The 23,694-nt window shown below is 34.5% G+C and overlaps 1 protein-coding gene and 1 long non-coding RNA gene across 3 annotated transcripts; one reads left to right on the forward strand and one right to left on the reverse strand.

Moving 5' to 3' along the window:
• Positions 1 to 286: 286 nt before the first annotated feature.
• Positions 287 to 1,984, forward strand: LOC110920074 (ent-kaur-16-ene synthase, chloroplastic). Its single transcript, XM_035985670.1, has 4 exons — positions 287 to 577; positions 662 to 698; positions 1,249 to 1,400; positions 1,474 to 1,984. The coding sequence occupies exons 1-4, from the start codon at positions 287 to 289 to the stop codon at positions 1,765 to 1,767; spliced, it is 774 nt and encodes a 257-aa protein (XP_035841563.1). The 3' UTR covers positions 1,768 to 1,984.
• Positions 1,985 to 14,266: 12,282 nt separating this feature from the next.
• LOC110918030 lies at positions 14,267 to 21,442 on the reverse strand. 2 transcript variants are annotated; one of them, XR_004883073.1, is made up of 15 exons: positions 21,282 to 21,442; positions 21,146 to 21,206; positions 20,752 to 20,866; positions 20,587 to 20,631; positions 20,455 to 20,520; positions 20,290 to 20,347; positions 20,062 to 20,131; positions 19,332 to 19,906; positions 19,191 to 19,243; positions 18,541 to 18,814; positions 18,378 to 18,433; positions 18,150 to 18,205; positions 15,414 to 17,540; positions 14,939 to 15,241; positions 14,267 to 14,859 (listed from the first exon to the last, which is right to left on the reverse strand). It is a non-coding gene; the product is annotated as an uncharacterized LOC110918030 (long non-coding RNA). The 2 variants fall into 2 exon arrangements; XR_004883072.1 differs by having other exon boundaries at positions 18,349 to 18,433; positions 20,455 to 20,631.
• Between the last annotated feature and the right edge of the window lie 2,252 nt (positions 21,443 to 23,694).

Consider the following 23,694-nt stretch of genomic DNA (forward strand, 5'->3'; position numbering starts at 1 on the left):
TTTTTATTAACTTAAAAGGTAATTCGGTCTTTCTCATGGGTATTCGGTCTTTTAACATAAAGTGCAAAATACCGAATTGCCCTTTAAGTTATTAAAAAAAAGGAAATACCCATGACTTAACGGACAAAATGGATGGCATTAACGAGTCGGATGAAAATGACTAGATTTCAAACCTTTTGAGTCTAGATGTGGAAAAACAAACCTTTAGACAGAAGTTACAAAACTGGCCAAACCTCATGGACGAAAATGGCATTTTACTCTTTATATTTTGATTAACGAAGAAGTGATGCGTGGCACCAGGTGGGTAGTAGATAACAAATTAGACCAGCTCAAGTTTGCTAGGCAAAAGACAGCCTACTGTTACTTCTCTGTTGCCGCAACACTTTCATCTCCTGAATTATCGGACGCGCGTATTTCGTGGGCCAAAAACGACATCCTTACTTCAGTAGTTGATGACTTTTTTGACGTTGGTGGTTCTATCGACGAATTGTCCAATCTGATTCAATGTGTTGAAAAGTATAACCTTGTTCCATATTTACGTGATTTTCTTAATTATTTTGAATTTTTAAAGGATTTTGTTTTATAAACTGCAGATGGAATGTAGACGTTGACAATGATTGCTGTTCGGAGCAAGTTCGAATTTTATTTTTAGCATTAAAAGATGCAATCTGTTGGATTGGAGACACAGCTTTCAAATGGTAAGAACGAGATGTAACGAGCCATGTTATTCAAACTGTAAGATATCTAATCTTTTCTGCTTTATATAAAGAGTATAATACACAGATGGTCCCTGTGGTTTGCCTAAATTTTGGATTTGGTCCTTAGCTTTCTAAAAGTACATGGATGGTCCATGTGGTTCGCACTTTCTAACACTTTTAGTCCCCAGCCAATAAATCTAAAGGTTTTAGCTTGTCCAAGTTAACCACTAAATGTGTTACAAAGTGCAAACCACAGGGACCATCCATGTCATTTTGGAAAAAGTTGGGGACTAAATGCGTTATAAAGTGCAAACCATAGGGACCATCTGTGTACTTTTGAAAAGCTATGGACCAAATCCAAAATTTTAGTAAACCATAGGGACCATCCGTGTACTTTACTCTTATATAAAAAAAGATGTTCCATGGTTATTCATTTTTTTTTTTTTTGTTTCTATAGTGGTTGGATATGATGAATACTATGTTGAGGGAAGCTATATGGACAAGAGACGCGTATGTACCAACAATAAATGAATATATGGAAAATGCTTAGTATCGTTTGCATTAGGCCCGATTGTACTGCCCGCTATTTACTTTGTGGGGCCCAAGTTGTCGGAGGAGATTGTCGAAAGCTCTGAGTATCATTATCTATATAAGCTAATGAGCACTCTGGTTCGGCTTCTGAATGATATACATAGCTTCAAGGTAATTCCTTTTTTATTAAAAAAATAAAAAAGGGTAGTATAGTAATAATGGGTTTTGTTAAATATTAACGCAGAGAGAATATAAGGAAGGAAAACTAAATGCTGTAGCGTTGCAACTGAGTAATGAGGAAAGTGGGAATGTGGAAGAAGAGGTGGTAAAGGAGATGATGACGATGATAAAGAACAAGAGGAGAGAGATGATGAAGTTAGTTACGGAAGAAAAGGGAAGCATTGTTCCTAGAGCTTGTAAAGACGCGTTTTGGAACATGTGTAACGTGTTGAATCTTTTTTATGCGAAGGATGATGGGTTTACTGGAGACGCGATTCTTGGTATTGTGAAGGACGTCATTTACGAGCCATTGAGTTGATTGGAAGTGAAGAACAAATGTAAATCAAGTTTGAAAATCATGCTTTTGATGGGGGTGCTGTACTATTGTCGTATGTCATGGCAGGAGATAAATAAAAGCAAAGCATGAGTAACGTTTGTGCTTTTCATTGTCATTTTGCTTTTCATTGTCAGATCGAGTGACTTAATCAGTGAGATTTTGATCAGATTTAAGTTTATAGTAGTGCACATTTTGAATATTGTTGATAGCAACTATAAAGCTTAGGCTCCATGTCGCATGCCACATACATGGACTCTCTTTCATAAATTGTTAAAACAGAATGAATCCTCCCTGCTGAAGCAAGTCGGCCAGTTTGAGATCCAAACAATTTGGTTTATGGTTTACTTGTGCCGATTTAGTGGTTCGCCTTGTTTGGAACATGGATGTGAACTGAACAAGCCTTTTTTTTTCTTTTATATGTTAAGTTGTCGTATAGGTTTGCGTTTGTCTTTGTCTACATTTTATGTCAGGTCGCCACATAAGTTTGCGAACGTCTTTGTCTACATCCACCCACCGCCACTGCCACCGACCACCGCGACCACTCATAACCGCAATTAACCCATCATCAATTTTATTCCTTCTTTTTCTTCCTATCAAACACTACAAGGTAATGATTCATTCTCTTCCCACATGGTAATCAAACAAGACTATGGAATGAAATGATCCATTTCATTCTTTTCTCCATTCTATTACCTGCTCCATTCACAGCAAGTATTTTATTTTAGTATTTTAATTATATTAACTTAAATCAATTAACTTGTATTTTATATTATATTATATTTTTGTTTGGCATATATATCACAATTAAATTTTGATTGCTTAAAATAATAATTCTTTTATATTATAAGTATAAGATTATTTTTAGATGACCCGTGGAGATGAAATGCATATTTCGATTGTGTTTTATATTTTTATGACACTTAAACAGTTACATACAAATATACGTGTCATAAAGCCTTCACGTTTTATAAACGATCAGAGATTGTGTCTTTAGGAATCATCAGAATCACAACGTTGTTAGGTTCTTTTAATCTTCGGAATCACAACGTCGTTGAGTGTGGGAGGGTTTGATCGGGTGGGAGTTAGTGTTCTTTTAGTGTATGTGGGAGAGCTAAGCTGGAGGATATGAGAGGTTGTGTAATTATGGATTAAATTGGGGAATTTAATTTAGAAAATATAACATAAGATTAAAACATGACATACTTTTTTATAGTTTGATTGGAAATATTGAGGGTAATATTAAATGTAAGGGGTTGTTTGGCAACATCTAAATGGTTATGTACTGAACCAGTAAGAGGTTAGAGATCTGAACCATTAAGAACCTGTATAATGCATAACCGTTCAGAGGCAAATGCCTGACCAATTCAGATTAGAGGTCTTAACCATTCAGACTATGTATAAATCTTAACCTTTCAGAGGCAAATGTCTGATTCATTCAGACATCTGATCGTGAAACAAACAGTCTGAACCATTAAGTGCTGAACCAGTAAGATGTCTGAACCATTAAAAGCCTTATTAAGAGGTAAACAAACAGCCCCTAAGTTGGGTGTCATGTCATGCACTGCTCACGTGAAATGCCTGGAAAATTGGCTAATATGAGTGTTGATGGTGGACTAGATCAAATGATGGGCTAGCCCAAATGCTAATAAGAAGGGTGTAGAGGATTGTGGTGGGCAAACAACTGTGGAAAATCCATACAACATTGCGGCTACTTTTTTTTAGTGGTCCGAATGCAACACTAGAAGCCCAATTCTCAAAAATTAATTCCAAATATCAAATGATTTGGGTCCGGAATTGGCGAGACGTCCATTCAAGTGAACAATAGTCAACATGAAGTCAAAGTGGAGCTGCAATATTTGAGTGGTTGATAGTGAAGAGACGGTTCAATACTCCATTCGACCCAGGTGGTATAAGTTCAAAGTCAAGCGAGATGACCTGTGAAGTTGAACAATTTAAGTCAATCGGGTTAATGTTCCTTTTGATCCGGGTGGCTTTGATTCGAAGACAAAATTCGAGGGCAAGTTTTTTTTGAAGACAAGTAGTATGATGCAGGGTTACCATGAGATTAAATTAGAGATTATTTTTCTTATCTATTATTTGAATTTCTTATTTTGTTTTTATTTAGTTTCCTATTTAACGTATGATTCCTATTCTATATAAAGGGATTTAGGATTTATAGTTTTATGGTCTTTGATTAACTAATCGTTCTTAAGTCATTTGGTTGCAAACAAAACTGCATCATTTTCATTTTTGGTAGTCATATACCATGTATCTAGCTCATGTATGTTTAATTATTATTTTTAGTAAACATCAAAACCATGTTTATAATCGCCCTTGTTGCCTGTCAATTGCACTCATGGCCACTCTCTGTCCCTTACAATCAACGGTTAGCAAACATTACGAGCTAAAAGTCTCAATGAGCAAAGTCCTAGCTTGAAGAAAGCGGATACATGCTCATTCTCACATATGTGGGCTAGGTCTCGACTATCAGTCCTATCCACGCTGCAAACCACCACAAATTACATGTATGGTTCACATGTTTGTTCATCATGCATTTCTCCTTCTCTTATTCTTAAACATTATGTTTAGTTTTTGGGTTATTGGATTTTAATAATTCTAACTTTCACCCATTGGCCGACATTAATCCCAACTTAAAAAATTCTCTCTGACACTCCCAGCTTGTAAGAATTTGGCCCCATCGATCCTTTTCTAAGTGAGTTATAACCCAATTAGATTTTTTGCTGACGTGGTAACTTAAGTGGCATAAACCTAGTAATTGGCTGATGTAGCTGCTTATGTGTATACTTATGTGGCACAAACCTAGTTATTGGATTTTGATAATCATAACTTTCACCATCATCAACAACCACCACCACCACCACCACCACAAACAACCACATCATCAGCCGCCACCACCAACTATAACCACCATTAACAACCACCCACCACCATTATCAACAACCATCACCATTAACCGCCACCACCACCACCACCATCAACCGTCACCACCACCACCATCAGTCGCCGCCACCACCATCACACACCACCACAATCAACAACCACCACCATCAGCCGCTACCACCACCATCAACAACCCCACCACGATGGCTGGTGGTGGTGGTTGATGGTGGTGGTGGTGGTGGGTGATGGTGGCGGCGGGTGATGGTAGTGGTGGCGACGGAATGGTGGTGGTGACAGTTAGGATTACTAAAATCTAATAGCTAGTTTTGTGCCACATGCATACACCGGCCACATCAGCCAATAACTAGGTTTATGCCATGTAAACTGCCACGTTAGCAAAAAACTATTTGGTTATAACCGAGTTAGAAAAGGATCTATAGGTCCTGAAAATCAGATCTAATAATGATATCAAACAAACCTAATAATTGTGCGGAATCCAATCAATAGGTGATTCAAGACTAAAGAACACGAGATTACGGTTTCAATGCACACTTGTTTGATTCAACAAGTCAAGTACATAAACCCTACATGGCCTCCTGCGATTTTCTCCAAAATGTAACTATGAGGCTTATACCCTAGTTTATGAAATAAACTAGTTTATATATCCTAGACAACCCTATGCCTCACATGGGCAGGCTTAGCCCACATGGCCTTAGGCTTGGCCCAAATAACCTTTTAAGGTCTGATTTCTAATACAAACTAACCAGATAAAGCTCAACTCGTAACCATAGCTCGTTGTGTATATTTGATACACGTCTTACAATTTTCAGCCTAACAATCTCCCCCTATCAAATTGTCTTCATATGCGAAAATAAATATGGATTGATGTAAAAAGTAAAAAGACATTAGTGTTAAAAAAAGTTATATTGTTTGATAATGAATTATTAAATCTAGCGTTAAAATTCTAAAAACAAAGTTATATTGTTTGATAATGAATTATTAAATCTAGCGTTAAAATTCTAAAAACAAAAACATTCATGTAGCAATTGTGATGTTTTTAATATATATTATATTACAATATAATATGATTAGGAATTCCTATGCGTTGCGGCGGGGAATCCACGTACAAATCAAATGGGTAAAGACCAGTATAAAGCTACAAAATATAAATTACAAACACTAAATAAAATGTAAGAAATTGAAGAAAACCATGCGAAAGTAGATAAAATATCCCGCGCATTGCAACACTACGTCACGTCGTATATTAAACTCGAGGAAAACCATGCGAATGTATATAAAATCACTTGTGTTGAAATGTAGATAAAAACGCATGTGACGGGATATTTGCAAATAACGAAAAAAGTTATGTCCTAAATTAAACTCGAGAAAAACGGTGACATATCCAAATTTATTACAAATAATAAATAATTTGAGAAAAAATAAGATAAAAAGCTATAATTATTCTAAAAAACTTAAAAAATATGTGGAAAATATAACACACAGTTTGTTTAAAATATTTAATATGTAGAATAAAAAGTATTTGAGTATAAAATTATGAATTATTTTTATTTACCATTGGGCGGCTGGCCAGAATTGTAACATTCGTCAAAATGGGCTCTCAAAATTCGACCGGTTTTGAAAATTTCGAGTTTTAATTATTCTATAGCCTTCCAATCGGAATTGTCGTTTCATACATTCTATGCGTATACATATACATATACATATATATGTATATATCTAAAAGTATATACGTAAACAAAATTCATGAAATAAACATCTATCATGTATGTGTGTGTGTATATATATATATATATATATCAACAATTAAACGCGGATGGAATTGTTGATTGTTATTTTTGATTCTTTTATTATTATTATTATTATTATCACAGACTCACACACACATATATATAAATCTATATATATATATATATATATATATATATATATATATATATATATACACACGCTATTATGGATCACAAGGGCTTAAGCCGTTGAAACGATAAAACATATTTCGTTGGTTAAGATAAAATATAACTTTTATTTAAAGTTGAATTTGAGGACCTTTTGTGCATATATGGAAACTTGAAGTTCTTTTTATTAAATGGAACAAAGAACAAAAAATATATAAAACCTGAAGAACCTAAGGTTTGAACCCGGGTCTACAGATTTAACAAACGACCACACAACCATTTGCAGCATCTTAGACCAAAGGGTATGGGGCTCGGCTCCCCCCGTCCCCCACGTTCCGGATTGTCCCACACCGCCCCTCGGCGGTCCGTCGCGTCCCTCACGTCCCCCTCAAGATGGCAGCGACGAGCTGCAATGGTGGGGCCCCCTTCATTTCTTCTCTCAATCTCCTTTATTTTATATATTAATTTTTTATTATTGGGTAGTCCCCACACCCTTGGGTAGTCTCCTTTGGATGGTCCTTCATCGAATGTGACTTGGCGCCTACGTGACGGATAGTCTCCAAAGGGACTACCCAAACCATACCCTATGGTCTTAAGGTTTAGTGCAAGTTCCGGTAGTATATTTATGAATTACGCACTTTCCAGCAAAAATACATTTGAACCAAAATCTGTCGGCCATTAGACTAGTGGGTATGGAGAGCCTCATCCCCAAGGGGATGGGCCGTCACGTCACCGCCACGTAGGAGGGGCTTGAAGGGGATGGACCTAGGGGGTGGGGGATGAACCCCTTTATATAGGGGATGGATCATGAGAAAACTAGTTTAAATGAGAAAACCAAAAAACTAACTAAAAAAACCTAAAAAAAACCAAAAAAAATACCAAATTTTTTTTTTTTTTTTTTTTTTTTACAATTTTTTAATAAAAAATCGCTACTTTATATGTATGGAAAAAAATTTTCAAAAAAAAAAAAAAAAAAAAAATTTTTTTGTTGTACTGCACATGTGCACTAATACGGAAAGACTAAACCACTTAACCCACCACCCACCGACACCCCCCCAAAAACCTAAACCCCCCCCCCCCACCCCCACCCCCACCCCCCAAAACCTAAATTCACCCTCCCACCAAAAGCCTAACCCCCCCACCCCCCACCCCCAAAAACCTAAACCCCCCCACCCCCACCCCCCAAAAACCTAAAACTAAACCCTAAACATAAACCCGAAAAAAACCTAAACCCCCCACCCCCCCCCCCAAAAAAAAACCTAAACCCCCTCCCCCACCCCCCAAAAACCTAAACCCCCCCACCCCACCCCCCAAAAACCTAAACCCCCCACCCCCACCCCCAAAAACCTAAAACTAAACACTAAACATAAACCCGAAAAAAAACCTAAACCCCCCCCCCCCCCCAAAAAAAACCTAAACCCCCCTCCCCCCACACCCAAAAACCTAATCCTAATCCTAAACCTCCAAAAAAACTAACCCTAAAAGCTAAACTAGACTCAAAAAGCTAATTTTAAGCATGTAATGCAATTGTAGTACATGTTACATTGCACATGTGCACTACTATAATAATAGTGGAGAAAACAAGACGACACCATAAATCTTTTTTTATGTCATAAAAAATATGCTCGAATATACTTGAATGAAAGATAAGAAAATTTGTGATCTTATGGTGCCATTTTTGTTTTAAAATGATAACGTATGGAGAAATGGGAAATGTTTGAAAATTTATATATTTTTTGTTCCAATTTTACCCCTCCTTCATTAAAAGTCTCCCTCCCTCTCCCTTTTAGTGGATTTTAGTTAGTTTTCTAGTTTTCTCATTTATATCTAGTTTTCTCATGATCCTCTCCCTATATATATATATATATATATATATATATATATATATATATAGGTAGAGGATCCTGTAAAAAGTGGGTCTTTTGTAAGAAGTGTAAGAAATAATCTTGGAATGACAAGTGTCCCTCCTCTTAATTAATTCAAAAGGGTAGATTAGTAATTGTATTTTTTTGTCATTTAATTGATTTACAATATAACTGAAAAAAAACTGACGATGAGAATGTTTAGGGATTGATCACAGTTCACGTCATCTTGTTAACCTTCCGTCATCGTCTTCTCCGAACTCCGATTCAGATCATCTTCTCCGATTTGAACAAAATATATTTAGGGAGTCCAGCGATGCAGGTTAATGTGTATCATAGTGTTTTATTCTGGTGTTCTATTAAGTTGTATGGTGTTATATTCATAGAAGGTTGTTGGGGATTTCAGATAAAACACCATGACTTGAATCATGGCGTGGTGTTTTATCTGGTGACATTGTTCATGGCATAGTGTTTTAAACATCTGGAGACAAAACACCACGCCATGAACAATGTCTCCAGATAAAACACCACGGCATGAATAATGTCTCCAGATAAAACACCACACCATGAACAATGTCTCCAGATAAAACACCACGCTATGAACAATGTCTCCAGATAAAACACCACGCCATGAATAATGTCTCCTGATAAAACACCATGACTTGAATCATAGATGTTTAAAACACCACACTATGAACAAGGTCTCCTGATAAAACACCATGACTTGAATCTGGGAATGTTTTGTATTTATAAAACACTACGCCATGAACAATGTCTCCAGATAAAACACCACGCCATCAACAATGTCTCCAGATAAAACACCATGACTTGAATCTGCGATTACGTTTTAAAAATCTGGGAATGTTTTAAAGTATGAAGAAATTCGCTGATTTTTTTTTTGGAGATTGACGGCGGTTACATATAATTCGCTGATCTTTAGGAGTTTGATGGGTGGTTTTGAAACGGTTACCATATTTGAAATGTTGGAAAAGTCACTATTGCCCTTCAATTTTACAAAAGCCCCTTCTAATTAAAACACAATTTACACTTTAATACCCTATTGATCTCAACCATTAGATCAAAGATCCAATGGCTTAAAACACTTCTTACACTTCTTACACTTTGGACACTTTTTACCATATCCCTACCCTATATATATATATATATATATATATATATTGGAGGGTTCAAATGAGAAGAATTTTTTTGTAAGAATAAAAAAGAACAATCTTCAACCAATAAGAATGCTTCGTTTTACTTCATTTAATTTTTGTATTTAATATATGGGTGTAATGGTATATTGGTAAAATTAGATACATCATTAATTGTTAGTCTTCCTTTTTAATAGCTAACTAAATTAAATTTGTAACTTATTTTCAAAAAATTATATTTTTTCAAAGAAGAAAAAAAATATTTTAAAGTATAGGATAAATTATAAGGTGTGTAGGATGAATTACGAGTTGTGTAGGATAAATTTCAGTATGTGTAGGATAAATTTCAAAAACGTGTAGGATAAATTTTGATGTGTCTAGGCAAAAATTTGTGTGACGATGATATTCTTTATGACTAATTAATTAGTCAAAAATAATAATAAATGAGATGAGAGAAAAACTATTTAATGTTTTACAATTGTACCCTTTGTTCTTTTTCTTCTCAATTTAATTTTCTTCTCAAATGAACCTCCCCTATATATATATGTATATATGTATGTGTAGCTGTGTGTGTGAGGAGAGAGAAATTGAGGCCCGTGAAGATCATCGAGTGGGAGCCGATGTTGACGCGCCAGAGGAGTGGGGGGCGGTGTGGGGGACTGGCGACGGGCCAGTACGGGCCTAAGTCGGCCCCCATACCGTCTGGTCTTAACAGATCTTAAACACCTAGTTTCTTTTCATGAGTTTATGTATACATAAAACCACAAAATTCTGCTTTGGTTTATTAATTATATTATTCCTTTGATTCTTCTATTGATAAATTTGTCCCATGTGGCAGTATTCCTACAATTTCATTTGAATATACAGGTAATTGATTCAAAGGACTCATGGCACATAATATAATAGTTAGGTGTAAGATGAAAGATAAATTATAACTAGTATTAAGTAGCCTTCGTGTTGTGGCAGTGGCGAGCACTAATGCCACACTACTGTCAGTGACCATCAACACTGAAGTTGTGGTGTGTTAATAAGAAGAAATTAAACGAGACGTAAAACATAGAATAAAATAAATAATATATATAATATATATATATATTACGATGTCTATATATAATATATATCATTACCACTATAAAACCATAATGCATACATTACAACAACCATTGCATCAATATGTTGCAAATTATATTTATACAAGATTTTGGCTAAATTAATTAGATTATTATCAATAATAATAATAATAATTTACAAATAAAACAACAGAACTTATAATGGATCAAACTGATTGAATATGGTAAGATAATGAAACCATTATTTGATTAGGGTACAACCACTTAAACACAATTTACAACCATACATGCATACAAAACAGGTTGAATTTGGTAAAGTAATGAAACCATTATTTGATTAAGGTACAACCACTTAAGCACAATTTACAACCAAACGTGCATACGATTGTTCCAACTTAATAGTATATAAATTTATAAATAATGCACAAATAACCAAAGAAAGGGTACAATTAAAAATAGCATAAACCACAACTAAAGCCACACTTACAACTCTACATTGCACTAACATGTTGCAAAATATTAGTATATATATATATATATATATATATAGCACAAAGATACGTTAGGAACCACCCTTTATTGCGAGAACCGCGAGAACCAATGTGAACACAACCAAAAATGCCTAAAAATAGCTAAAAAACACACAAATTTTTTTTTTAAATATTTTTTATATAAAAATCGCTACTTTTAGTAGCCAAAAAAAAATTAAAAAAAAAAAATTTTTTTTGGCTACTAAAAGTAGCGATTTTAACATAAAATATATTAAAAAAAAATTTAGATTTTTTTTTGATTTTTTTAGGTTTTTTTGGGGGTTTAGTTGTTAGGGGGGGTGGGGGGGTTTAGGTTTTTGGGGGTGGAGGAGGGGGGTTTAGGTTTTTGGGTGGGGGGGGTGGAGGGTTTAGGTTTTTTTAGGTTTTTTGGGGGTTTTAGTTTTTAGCATTTAGCTTGGTGGGTGGGGAGGGGGGGGGTTAGGTTTTTTTTTGTTTGGGGGGGGGGGTGGGGGTTAGGTTTTTTTTGGGGGGGGGGGGGTGGGGGGTTTAGGTTTTTGGGGGGTGGGGTTAGGTTTTTTAGGGTTTTTTTTAGGTTTTTTTTAGCTATTTTAGGTTGTGTTCACATTGGTTCTCGCGGTTCTTGCAATAAAGGGGGTTCTCGCATGAACCAAGCTATCACACCCTGGCTTTTGCGGAAGCGTGAGTTTTATTTGGTGTGACTTCTTAATACCATAGCAACAACCATAACAATGCTATATGAAAATAAAACACATGATGATCATCCATTCATTAAGTTTAAAGTTACCACAACATCATTGTTTAAAATGTCGACACATAAAACAAAATACAACCATGACATAATTAAAACGTGTTCACATGACACAACAAAAGACTTAAATAAAAAAGTGGTTTAGAGACATGTAACCCGTCCAGGTAAGGGTTACACCTCCTAAACCTGGATGACATCGTTATTCATTACGCAGCTTGACACAATTGCACACCTCGCCAGATCCATTAATTTCCTGAAATACATGTAGTTTGAAAAATCAACAAAAGTTGAGCGAGTTCATGTAAAAGTGAGTATGTATAAACCTTTCATGTATAAATAAAAGTCCCTGGTATGTAGCAATAAGGAAAAAGAGATCACCAATGGGTTGCAAAGCCACTGGTATGTGTGAAAAGGTGCAGGAAGACTCAAACCTAGCAAATTTGTTACCGGGCTTCGGCTGTAAGACACAGTCACCTCTATGGGCCGCCCTGGCCTCATGGGTGTGGGCTCGCTACACCCAAATAGATCTATCACTCTTGTGTCCCTCGGTCCTAACAACGAGGATTGATGGCCTTAAGTGTTGTACCCACCCTTCACATGATCTAGTAGTAAAAACCCTCCCTACGCTAACCATACCATGTAAATAAATGTTTGTAATAATTGTCGCATGTATTTCACCCCCGAAGTATAAAACTGAAAACAGTAAAGAGAAAAGTGGGACATGAACTCACAGAAGTGCGTATCCTATAACGTCAATGTCAAATTTGATCAGCTACCTGGCGACCTACAACGTACTAATGTCTATTAGACGAACGGGCCGTGCCTTGACTTAGGGTTTGGTGTTTTTGAGTTGCGTTACTTAAATATTATCAAGTTTGGCTTCTTGTTAAAATAATAATATTTATTTTAACTCAATTGCGTTTTTTTAGGAATAATAGTTAGGCAACTATTTTGTATTCCCACTTCAAATATTTTATGTGTATTTCCTTCCCAAGGTATTTATACATGTACATTTGTAATGCCGAAAAATATATTTAAATTATTTGTCTAAAACTTCTTAATCCAAAATATACATATTTTTCCCAAAAATATTATATTATATTTTACTTCATAAATTCTCAAAAATAACATTTTACCAAAAATATACGTGTAGAAGTATTTTTCTGAAATATTACATGAGTTACGTTTTAGCGTGACGTATTGCTATAACAAATGCGTAAGTTAAATATTTATTTCGTGAGAGTTTTGGTATTATTTTGGAGCCGTAATTTTATGCTATATATAAGTTATACTAGGTTATCACCCACGAACTTCGTGGGTTGGAAAATTTAATCTATATTATCAAAAAGCGTATAAATAATATAAATACAAAAGTAACACATTACATAAATTACTTATTGACAAAGTGAAAATATAGCTAAAATGCATTGAATTATAAAACATTATATCTTTTACTTTTATTAAGAATTAAGATGTCTTTAGGCAAACAACAGTTACTCGCTATAAGAATTTCTTACTATGGCCATAATTATAGATCCACAAATTAAAAAGTATAAAAAAGTTCCCAGTGAAAGATATGTTCACAAAAAATATAAAAAAAAGCAGGTTCACTAATAAGATATGCATAATTTCCTAATATTCACATGTATGTTCTATTAATTGATAGGCCAGCATTTAATAGACTCATCTCTCATTCTCTTATAAAACATACTAATTATATTAATTATAATGCCTTAATGAAATTACATAGTAATTGACATTACAATTTAGCAAAAAAATGTATACTAAACTTTGAAAATGTAAACATGGAAATTAAAAAACTTTAAAAATAAAAAAAAAATTGTAAAGAAATGATATCCTCATTGCAATGAAAATGTCAAACCAAACAATATCTCGACTTCATAAATATAAAAAAAAACTTTTTAAAACTTTATGGAAAGGAAAGAAATGTATGTTAAGAAACTTAAAAAATAAAAATAAAATTGGATCCATGAATACAATAGCTGCATTCCTAATGCATCAAAATCCAAAACTATCAAAAAAAAAAAAAAAAAACTATGAAAGCTCGAGAAGGTATTTAAGATCTTTAGTGCACTCTAGACTTTCATCTTTTCTTTTGAGCTAACATCCATCAAGTTTCATCCCACTATTGACTCTCCTGTCACAAACAACTAATAAGAGAACATTGATGTTGTCGAGTTCAAGGTTTTTTATGCCTATCACACACAATAAACTTTCTTGATGTTGACGAGTTCAAGGTTTTTTATGCCTATCACACACAATAAACTTTCTTGTCGTTTTTAACATATAGAACAAATCTACATATAAGAGCACGTTGCAACACATTTTTCATACATTTATACTTTAAATCGTTGTCATACTTTACAAACCCTTCACACGAAAACTACAACCATCCTATATTAAGTCCAGTTTAGTCTTATAATCACTCAACGCTATACAAAACTCGAAGTTAAGCAGAGCAACAAACCACTACCCAGGGACCATCTATAAACCACATAACAATACCAAAAAAAAAACTATTAAGAGGGCGTAGGGTGACCATCACTCCCAGCCCTCTTTATCTGCCATTCTCAATTAGGAACGCTACATTCTAAACTACCCAAAAATAACCCCAAAATTTCACTAGTTTAAAAATTAACACCTACCTACACTACCTGGCAAACTAACCCTTCAGGATCATCAACCTTTGCTTCCGGAAAGTCTTTTTGTTCTTCTACTGTAGACAGATCAACACATGTAAGGTTTAAAGCAGCTTCATGCTTCTTTAACAATGAAGCAATTGGAGCATATCCATCACGGTTGACCGGGTTGTAATATCCAACTGTCAGTTCAGCTGCATGGCCGTTTGTTTCGTACCACCAATAAATGCCTACCACCAATAAATGCCTGATAACTGATCATCATGAAAACTTTCAAATAAATAAATATGAAATGTAAGAAAATAATTGACCAGTGTGGAACAACCGACTTACTTTCACAGAAATGAGGGTATCTCTAAAGGCCAATTTGGCCTTGGTTAGTACCCTGTCTCCATTATCAATGAGATACTGGGAGTACCAATTCAGAAAAAAATCTGCCATACGGTCCATTGTAATCACCACAATAACAAAAGAAATCGGTATCCACATGTTCGTCATTATAAGAGCCCGCACCATCAGGTGGGATACCCCACGTTGAAATTCCCATTGCTTCTGCAGCTTTCTCAAGACACTTATGTAGGTATTCATCATAGCACTGCAGGGTATAAGATATGAATGGACTCGGCACCACCACAACTGTGATTTAAAAAAAAATCATAAGTTCATATAATCAACAAAAAAAACACATGAAGTGAACAACCTCAGTTCTCTGGTGATGAAACGCAAATGATCAACTAACAATGAGCTATAAATTTATTCACAGTTATAAAGCACGTAACCTACAAAAAATGGAAACACCATAACACACCTGCATATAGAAAAAACCTCAACAATAACGGCAAAGGGAAAAAGTGTTGTTATTTTTCTAAGTAGCCCTTCTCGAAGGGCGAGCCTTGTCACCACCGGAACCATCCCCAATAACATACCCAACACCAACCATTGCCTCTGCGACAACCACCATCACCCGAAGCCACCACCTTAGCTACCGTCAACCAACGCCACCACCATAGCCACCATCAACCAACGCCACGACCGCAGCCACCCTCAACCACATTGCCACCACCACACTCATCACCACCACCATCAAACCATTGCTAATCTGCCACCACCGTAGCCACCATCAACCATCTCCGCCACAACCACACCAACCATCTCTGCCGCCGCAATCACCAACAATCAACGACACCAAAATCATCATAAGTTATATGATCCATTTGATATTGGGTCGCCCCAAGAGACCACCTACAGGCAGGAAAACAAGATTCAGTTAATTCTTATTATAATTATATTCCAATAACTCAATAAGTGTTTTGTTTACCACAAAAGATACAAACCAATCACATTCCATTCCATATCTTTTTTTCAACAAAACTTCAGGAGCAATATAATCAGGTGTACCAACAGTCGAATAAGCCTACAGAGTTACAACATCATAAACAAACTATACACATGAACTTATTATGGCAATCTGAAGTTAAAGATTAAAATAAAACGAAGCATCGTACTACAAATGTAACAAAAGCGAAAAGAAAAGTAAATGAAAGAAATATGTTTTTTCTGGTTTGAAATATAAATTGAAAGCCTATTGCTCTAATACTTCTATTTGCTGGAGTTTCGTAACCAATAACCTGGAATTCATCAATGTTCCATCTAATTATTTGGTTTGAATCTAATCAAACCCATTAGGATTGAAAACGTCCTATGTCTTTTATTGGAGCTTTTTTAATTATAGGTATTTTTAGTATTAACTCCTTCTCTATCATGTGAGAAACTAAAATGTCGAAATTCATTTCATCAGTTGCTTGCAACCATCATATTATGATGAAAATCATCATTAACCAAAGCTCTTGCATTGTGGTGGGGCAAGTGAAGTGACCTAATGAGAACCATTTGAGGATACTAGGCCTTTCATATGTCAGTCTAGTACAAAATATGTATTTAAGTACCAATAAAGAAAAGTCATGATAAGTCAATGTTTTCTAGTCGAGCTTTTGGATAAACTTGTAAACTCTTATAAAATCTAACCCAAACATGACCAATTTATACATTAAACCTGTTTTTAAAGTTGACCCGTTCAACAAATTTGATACATAGTAAAACTAACCTCTTTTTATAAATCTAACCCGTTTAATAAAGCTAACACGGATCATTTTATGTTGTTATCAAATGTAGATAAATGAAAAGAATTTATCTTAATCAAGCCTTTCTATAAAATATATATAAAGCTAAAAAGGAATTTGCTCGTCCTGTTAAGTACATTTTTTGTTTAGTACATCTTTTACATAAAAATCAAGGTTAGACTTTGTAAAGAAAGTCTATAACACCTACATCGAAAACAATTATAGATGAAACAAATTAAGGCGCAGACGCACATTTATATGTGTATGTAACATTTTATAAAAAAAATTAAATAGTCAATCTTACGGTTCGGTCCGTTTTTATATGGCTGGTTTACGGTATAAACCGCAAACCAAACCATTTGTTATGGTTCGAGTTTATTGAAACCGGCCGACAAAAAAATAAATATAAAAACCAACCTCGAAACCAAACGATAACCGGTTTGGATGGTTTAACGATTTAAAATAAACCATGAACAACCCCTGTTCATACATTATGTAAACTCTATAATAACAATCTTCTAAAGTTAAATTATATTGATAAGAAGATGAAATTTTGAAAGCGAAAGGTATCTGGTGAGCCGAGCTTTTAGCAACTCCAAAGGATACGCACATATGGTATAGCTTATCCCAGCAACCGCACCAGTAATCAATGACTCTTGATTGGTTAATATAATGCACACCACCATTCATGACCCGTTCTTCAAGTAATGGGTTGATTGTAATTTTGCGCGTTGCAGCGTGATTGAGAGTATAAAACTCTTAGCTCTTTTATAGGTTGCAATCAGTCACATTTGGTTCCAACACTCTTAGCTTTTCTATAAAAAATAGTACGCGAAATATGAATTATAGTCATTTAAAAAGTATTAAAGAGTATAAAACTTCAACTCTCATATGTTAGTAGTCTCATAATATTACATGTGTCCCCTATAGTATATCACCTTATATGAGTGGTTGCTAGCTATCTAATAGCTTCCTACCATTTACAAAGACATAAACAACTGTTTTAAACTATGAAGTTCATAATGAAGTTTAAAAGCCTATAGTTTACGACCAAAACAAAGCATATGAAACATAATATGAGAACAAATTAAATGGAAGAAACAACATATTTAGGCATGGCTGCACTTTCAGAAAGTGATCCCTCTGTTCACCTCTTTAACATGCTTAAAGTTGCCCAACATCATGAACTTGTTATATGTGCAAATGTCAATTTACTTCCACAATTCAAAAGCCAGTACTTCCCAATCCGAATTTTGCACAAACTTTTTTTTTCTTTTAACAATGTTTTATTTATCTTTTCGAAACAGTGTTTCTTTAATGTTGTGGTGTAGCTATCATAATTTTCAACTAAGCATAAACGGTTATTAGCGATTCGGAAGTTGAAAGTAGTATGTTTTGACAATAAATAATAAAACTTGGTATACCTTGAAGTAACTGGGTGGGCGATGGGGTTTGAGTAAGCCTGCTTCTGAACCATCAACTTCATAAGTAACATCAACATATGCAACATGTGAGAACTTTCGTGTTAGTATCATCACTATCATGTCGTATTATAAACTTACACCACTACCCAAGGGATCAAAATATGATAACAAAAGCTTGAAAATGGAAAGAGTAACCCACAGATAAGAAAAAAACTCTCAACTTTCTACATGAAACATTGACATATGGGTCTAATCGAAACGTCTCCGGACCAAATCCAGCAATCCTGAAATTAAATATTTTTAACTATAATCCATTTATTTATTAAATAACATATATTTTTTTGAATTAGTGAAAAAATCAAAGCAAGCAAAAGTTGCAGATGTAAATCACCCAAGATGGTTGAGTTGTTTCCACAGTAGGATAACAAACCATGTCGCAACCGATAACCATGTCGCAACAAATAACCATGTCGCAACCGGCGATGCTACCATCCTCTTGTATATTCAACCAAACGTTAAAGTGGAATAGCCATAACACTTGTTAATGTGGTGTCGTGAGATCTGTCCAATTGCTGAATGAGAGCTCGCCTTGCTTTTAGTTACATTTTTACATACTAATGTTGTGTCAGCTTTATGGTGTTCATTATATACAAAAGCTGAACCAACTGAAAAAACCACATGAAATAAAAAAATCAGCGTTTATCAACATCACACTACACGTCAGCACACTAATTCTGGTAATCATCATGACAATTAATGAAAAAACACTTTGATTTGTTAGTTTTTGCCAGATTGCAATATCTTACTGCAGCAGTAGCCATAATTCATCCTTCTTCAAGTCAGTCAATCTTTTTTTAGAGTAAACCATAACCACCACAATATTTACGATAGTTAACAGAAACGCTAAAACCATACACATAATATGCAGCACTGAAAGTGTCGGTTGATCATCTGAAGCACACACCGAAAGACAACTGTGTGCACTCAAATATCAAAAAATCCTAGAAACACACACAATATATTGCAAGAAAAGGCGATTACCTGTGCGAGAGGTAGGCAGTGATGGTGAATAAGTTGTTGCCACGTCTTTGACACTAAAGCAGAATCAAAACACAATATTGAAGATTAGGGTTTTGAATCATAAAGAACTTTAAATTATATGTAGATCTATAAACCAAATACCTGATCGAATTGGAAAGGATTCGTCTAATTTAATCTAATCCATATAAACCAAATACCTGATCGAATTAGATATTACTATTTTAGTAAAATATTCACCTAAAGCATCAACTGCAGAAGAAAACAGTTAAACTAAGAGGGTAAATGACAATATATCGATGAAAGAGAGACGAAAAAACCAGATGAAACCCACATATGTACCCCTCTTTGCAACTTTCTTCTACAATGAAATCCACCAGCCTCGCTGGTCCATCTGCTACCATACTACGGTTGGGTTAGTTATCGTTTCCGATTAATAATTCAAAACTAAATGTTAACACCATCGCCGTCGCGGCTAGATTGAATGAAATAGCTGTTGATATTCAACTTTCTTCTACGGTACGGCGACTGTCCACCACTACAACCACTACTATTGTTACTAAGACATCAAAACACCATCATCAACGTCCGTTAGTCAGAACCCTAGAAACACACTGATACACATATTTACACAAAAAAAACCGTACCTCAATCGTCGTGGTATAAGAGATTACTTATTACTATTCCTGCTTATTGCAATATCCAGTATTTTATGACTTCTGCAATAAAAGAGAAAACAAATAAACAACACCATCTGTAAATAACATTAATAGCAGAAATTGTCTGAACACCAGGTCACAGAACTAAAGTTGTCCCAAAAATACAGAACCAAAAAAACAATTCTTTGATGATACTTTAGACATATATTGGTTACCTGATGTTTGGATCCTTTCGAATGGATTTGCTTGAACCAAAGGGCAATAAGGAGATTGCAAAAATCAGATCTGGAAAAAAAAATTATAAACACATGATCATCTAAAACGCCCCGAATTATACAAATCTTTAAAGAAGGTAGAATCGACCAATTATCTCCACAATATACAAACAATATCTATTAGAAAAACATCAAAACCTGAATAATATATCAATATCAAAATTATACCTTTGTGCAGACGACATTTATTTGTCAGAAAAGAAAACAAATCGAAGATCAACAAACCCTAGGTTATAACAAATGAAAATCAAATGAATGAACAATCAAAACGAAGATTGAATGTTAAATATTGATAAAATCATCATGTTTAGTTGAAAGTATTTGTGATCTGACCTTGATTTGAAGCCTTGATATGAACTCCAACTTTTAAGACCAAGTTATGATTCAATCACAGTGGACCTGCATCATGAAAGCTAAAAAAGTGCATCAAACAAACAAAAAAAAACATATTTGCGGCTGTCTTACTCTTGCCTGTCTCACTTATTTGGAGTGCCCAGATCTCTTGTTAGCCTGCAAATGAACAAAAATACCAGAGTTATATTAAATACCATGAACAATGCAATATCTATGAAAAATGAATATTAAATGGAGAATGTGATGTTAAGTATTAGTTCATCTCTAGTACTCAACCTCCTTGAATCTTGTTGTTTGAAATAGAAGTTGTGATGGTTAAGTGACTTGTGGTAGTTCATAGCATAAGTTTTTGCCCAAACATTCACAGATTCTACCAACATGTTGAACTAAGCTGTAATGATTGAAAAAACATACATAAGATCAAGAGCCCCTAAAAATAGAAGTAAATTTCAATATAGAACCCCTAAAAATACACAACCATATATACGGGTCAAGAAATTTGAATTTCGATAAAGAACTAATTTCGATTTTAAAACCTTGTAAATCAGAATTCTAAGATCAAGAAATCAGACTTCCAAGATCAAGAACCTTAAAAATCAGACTTCAAAGATCCAAAAATATAATTTAGGGTTTGTCAAAGAATTTACCTAGGGTTTGTCAAAGAATTTACCTATTTGTTGAATTGTTTGGAGAAGATGATGAATCCAGTAGAGCGATGAATGTGAGAGAGGCTGATAACAAAACAAAAAAACTTTATGGTATCATAAATATTTGAAATTAGAGAAAATTAGGGTTTCAATTGTGACCTCGAATCTACGGGATCAGTGGTGAAAAGGTTCATGAGAATCACCATTGTCGATTTCCTGAAGAAGATTTTTGGATTTGCTGAAGATGATGCGTAGCGGCGTTAGGGTTTTGAAAGTGACGACAGAGATGAAGAGAATGAAACTGGGATATAAAGAATCCATTTGGATCATTTGGTCGACCCAAATCCATTCGGATCCCGCGTGCATTTGTTTTAAAATCGTGAATGTAGAAGCAATTTGTGATTTCCCTCCTAAACTCTCCAAAAAAACTTGCCACATTAGCAAAAATGGCCAAAATCAAATGCCACATAGCCCACATCACATCTCATTTATATATAGATATATAGATTATTTTATCCTAAAAATAATATCACTAGTTCACAAAATAAACAAATAATCACACACGAGTTTTAGTATAAAATATATATTCTAAATATATATTTATCAAATTTTTATTTACAAAAATCAACCTCCAGCACTTAGTATTTTTGTAATAAAAATCATGGTGAAGTTTATTTTGAAAACAAGGTTAAAAATATAATTGTAAACACTTGCTAGAAAAATATCTTCTAAGTGCTGGAATTTTAGAAAAATTTCGCCAGAGTTTCCTTTGTAAATGGAGGTGTCCATGCTTACAAGCATATCATATTCTTTTCAAAAATTCATTCAAACAATTCTCAATCATCAACATACAATCTCTATTTACCAAACTTGTCAAAAACAAGCATAGACTATAAACTTATGAACTTGAAAATTTATAAAAGTATGTAGTAACTTACTAGCATACTTAGTAAGTCTTGTTACCTTTAAAAATGTGATTAGTCCCTTAAAAACTTCATTTTTAAAGAGTTTGAATATTCTCATCTTCTAAACATATTTTCTAAAAACATTACTTTGTGAAATTTTCTTATTACACAAGTGTTTCTACACTTGTTTATCCACCAAAAATGTGTTGAGTTTATGTAAGATCCAAGTTTTAACGAAACTCATATTTTTCACTTGGTTCTTTCGAAAAACCACTCATGGACCTTTAGATCTACAAGGTTATAACCTACTTTGATCTTTATTTTTCAAGAAAACATTCATTTATTCAAGTTCATAGTTTATGTGTGGATGGTTCCATCATCCTACAACATTTTTATCTTTCTCATCTTGCTAGATCATGTTTTTAATCATGCTCTAGCAAGACCATAGGATGATCCATCAGGAACACGAGTAACAACAACCAACAAGCATCACAACATATGAATATCATGATTTCTTCATCTTTTAACCATACTTTATTACTAAGTTAGTTCATGTTCAAGACTTCTTCATAAGATTCATTAAAGTTCATATCATTTTGATCATTAAACATCATTAACCACTTAAACAACAAGTAAAATGCAAGGATCTAAGTTCTTACCACTAGCTCAAGGCTAGGGGAGTTCAAGTGTAGAAAAGTGGTGGATAAAAGATGATGAGAGAGGTCCTTGAGCTTCCGAACACACCGAGCTTGTTTGTATGTTCACTAACACCTTTGGATCACTAGAGATTGAATGAAAGAAACTTGATGATGGTGATGGTGGTTGTGGGTGGTTTCGGCCGAACAAGAGGAGAGAAGGAGGAAGAGAGTTGTTGTTTGATGTGTAGAGAATGAAATGTTAATATCTCAAGTGCATTTTTATAAACCATTGTTACTCTTTTATCCCTTGTGTATTATGTTTCTTAATCCACCAACCTAATCCATTTTAATAATCAAACAAATCCATGGGTGGGGACATCCATGGTGACCGTCTCCGGGTGGGGGGGGTATAGGGTTGGGTTTCAATGTTTAGTTACAATTCTAGTTAGAATTCAAATATTTATTTAGTGGTTTTTGGTGTGTTATTAAATATATAGTGTGTTAGGGTGTTCGGGGACCCTAACTAGCTCAGAAAATTAAAAACAATGTGTTTGACAATATTTTTGTGTTCCGGGTAAAGTTCGGTTGTTCGGTTGGGTGTTGTTCCGTTAAAGTGCTTAATTAATCCGTAAGGTGTCTTTTATAATACTTTTAGTGACACATTTAATTCCTGGCACTTTGGAAAGTATACAGGACCATTTTGTCAAGTTTTTGCACATTACTAACATCATTAAATGCTGAATTTTTGTTATTAAGTGCAGAATTTTGCAGTTAAAGTGTGTTTTAGGCACTTCCTGGCACTATAACTATCACCTAGTGACGCAGTTTTATGGTCCTCACTTCCTTATAACACCTCGGAAATTTACGTCCAATAATGCATTGACACGTGGCATAGGCTTTGGATATGTGAAAACATACTTTAGGGGGACTAAAGTTGACAAACAGTGAAACTATAGGAATATAAGGGTCCAAAGTGTCAACAATGGAAAAATAGGCTCTACAATAACCCTACATGGTGTTTATAATCCT

The sequence above is a fragment of the Helianthus annuus genome, chromosome 16 (genome assembly GCF_002127325.2).
Source record: "Helianthus annuus cultivar XRQ/B chromosome 16, HanXRQr2.0-SUNRISE, whole genome shotgun sequence".
Taxonomy (NCBI): Eukaryota; Viridiplantae; Streptophyta; class Magnoliopsida; order Asterales; family Asteraceae; genus Helianthus; species Helianthus annuus.

Bases quoted from the DNA above. Each gene is read 5' to 3' on its own strand.
- LOC110920074 (XM_035985670.1), top strand. From the start codon at position 287: ATGCGTGGCACCAGGTGGGTAGTAGATAACAAATTAGACCAGCTCAAG. The intron at 578-661 runs GTTTTATAAACT...TAGCATTAAAAG, and splicing joins TTGAATTTTTAAAGGATTTT to ATGCAATCTGTTGGATTGGA. The intron at 1,401-1,473 runs GTAATTCCTTTT...ATATTAACGCAG, and splicing joins ATGATATACATAGCTTCAAG to AGAGAATATAAGGAAGGAAA.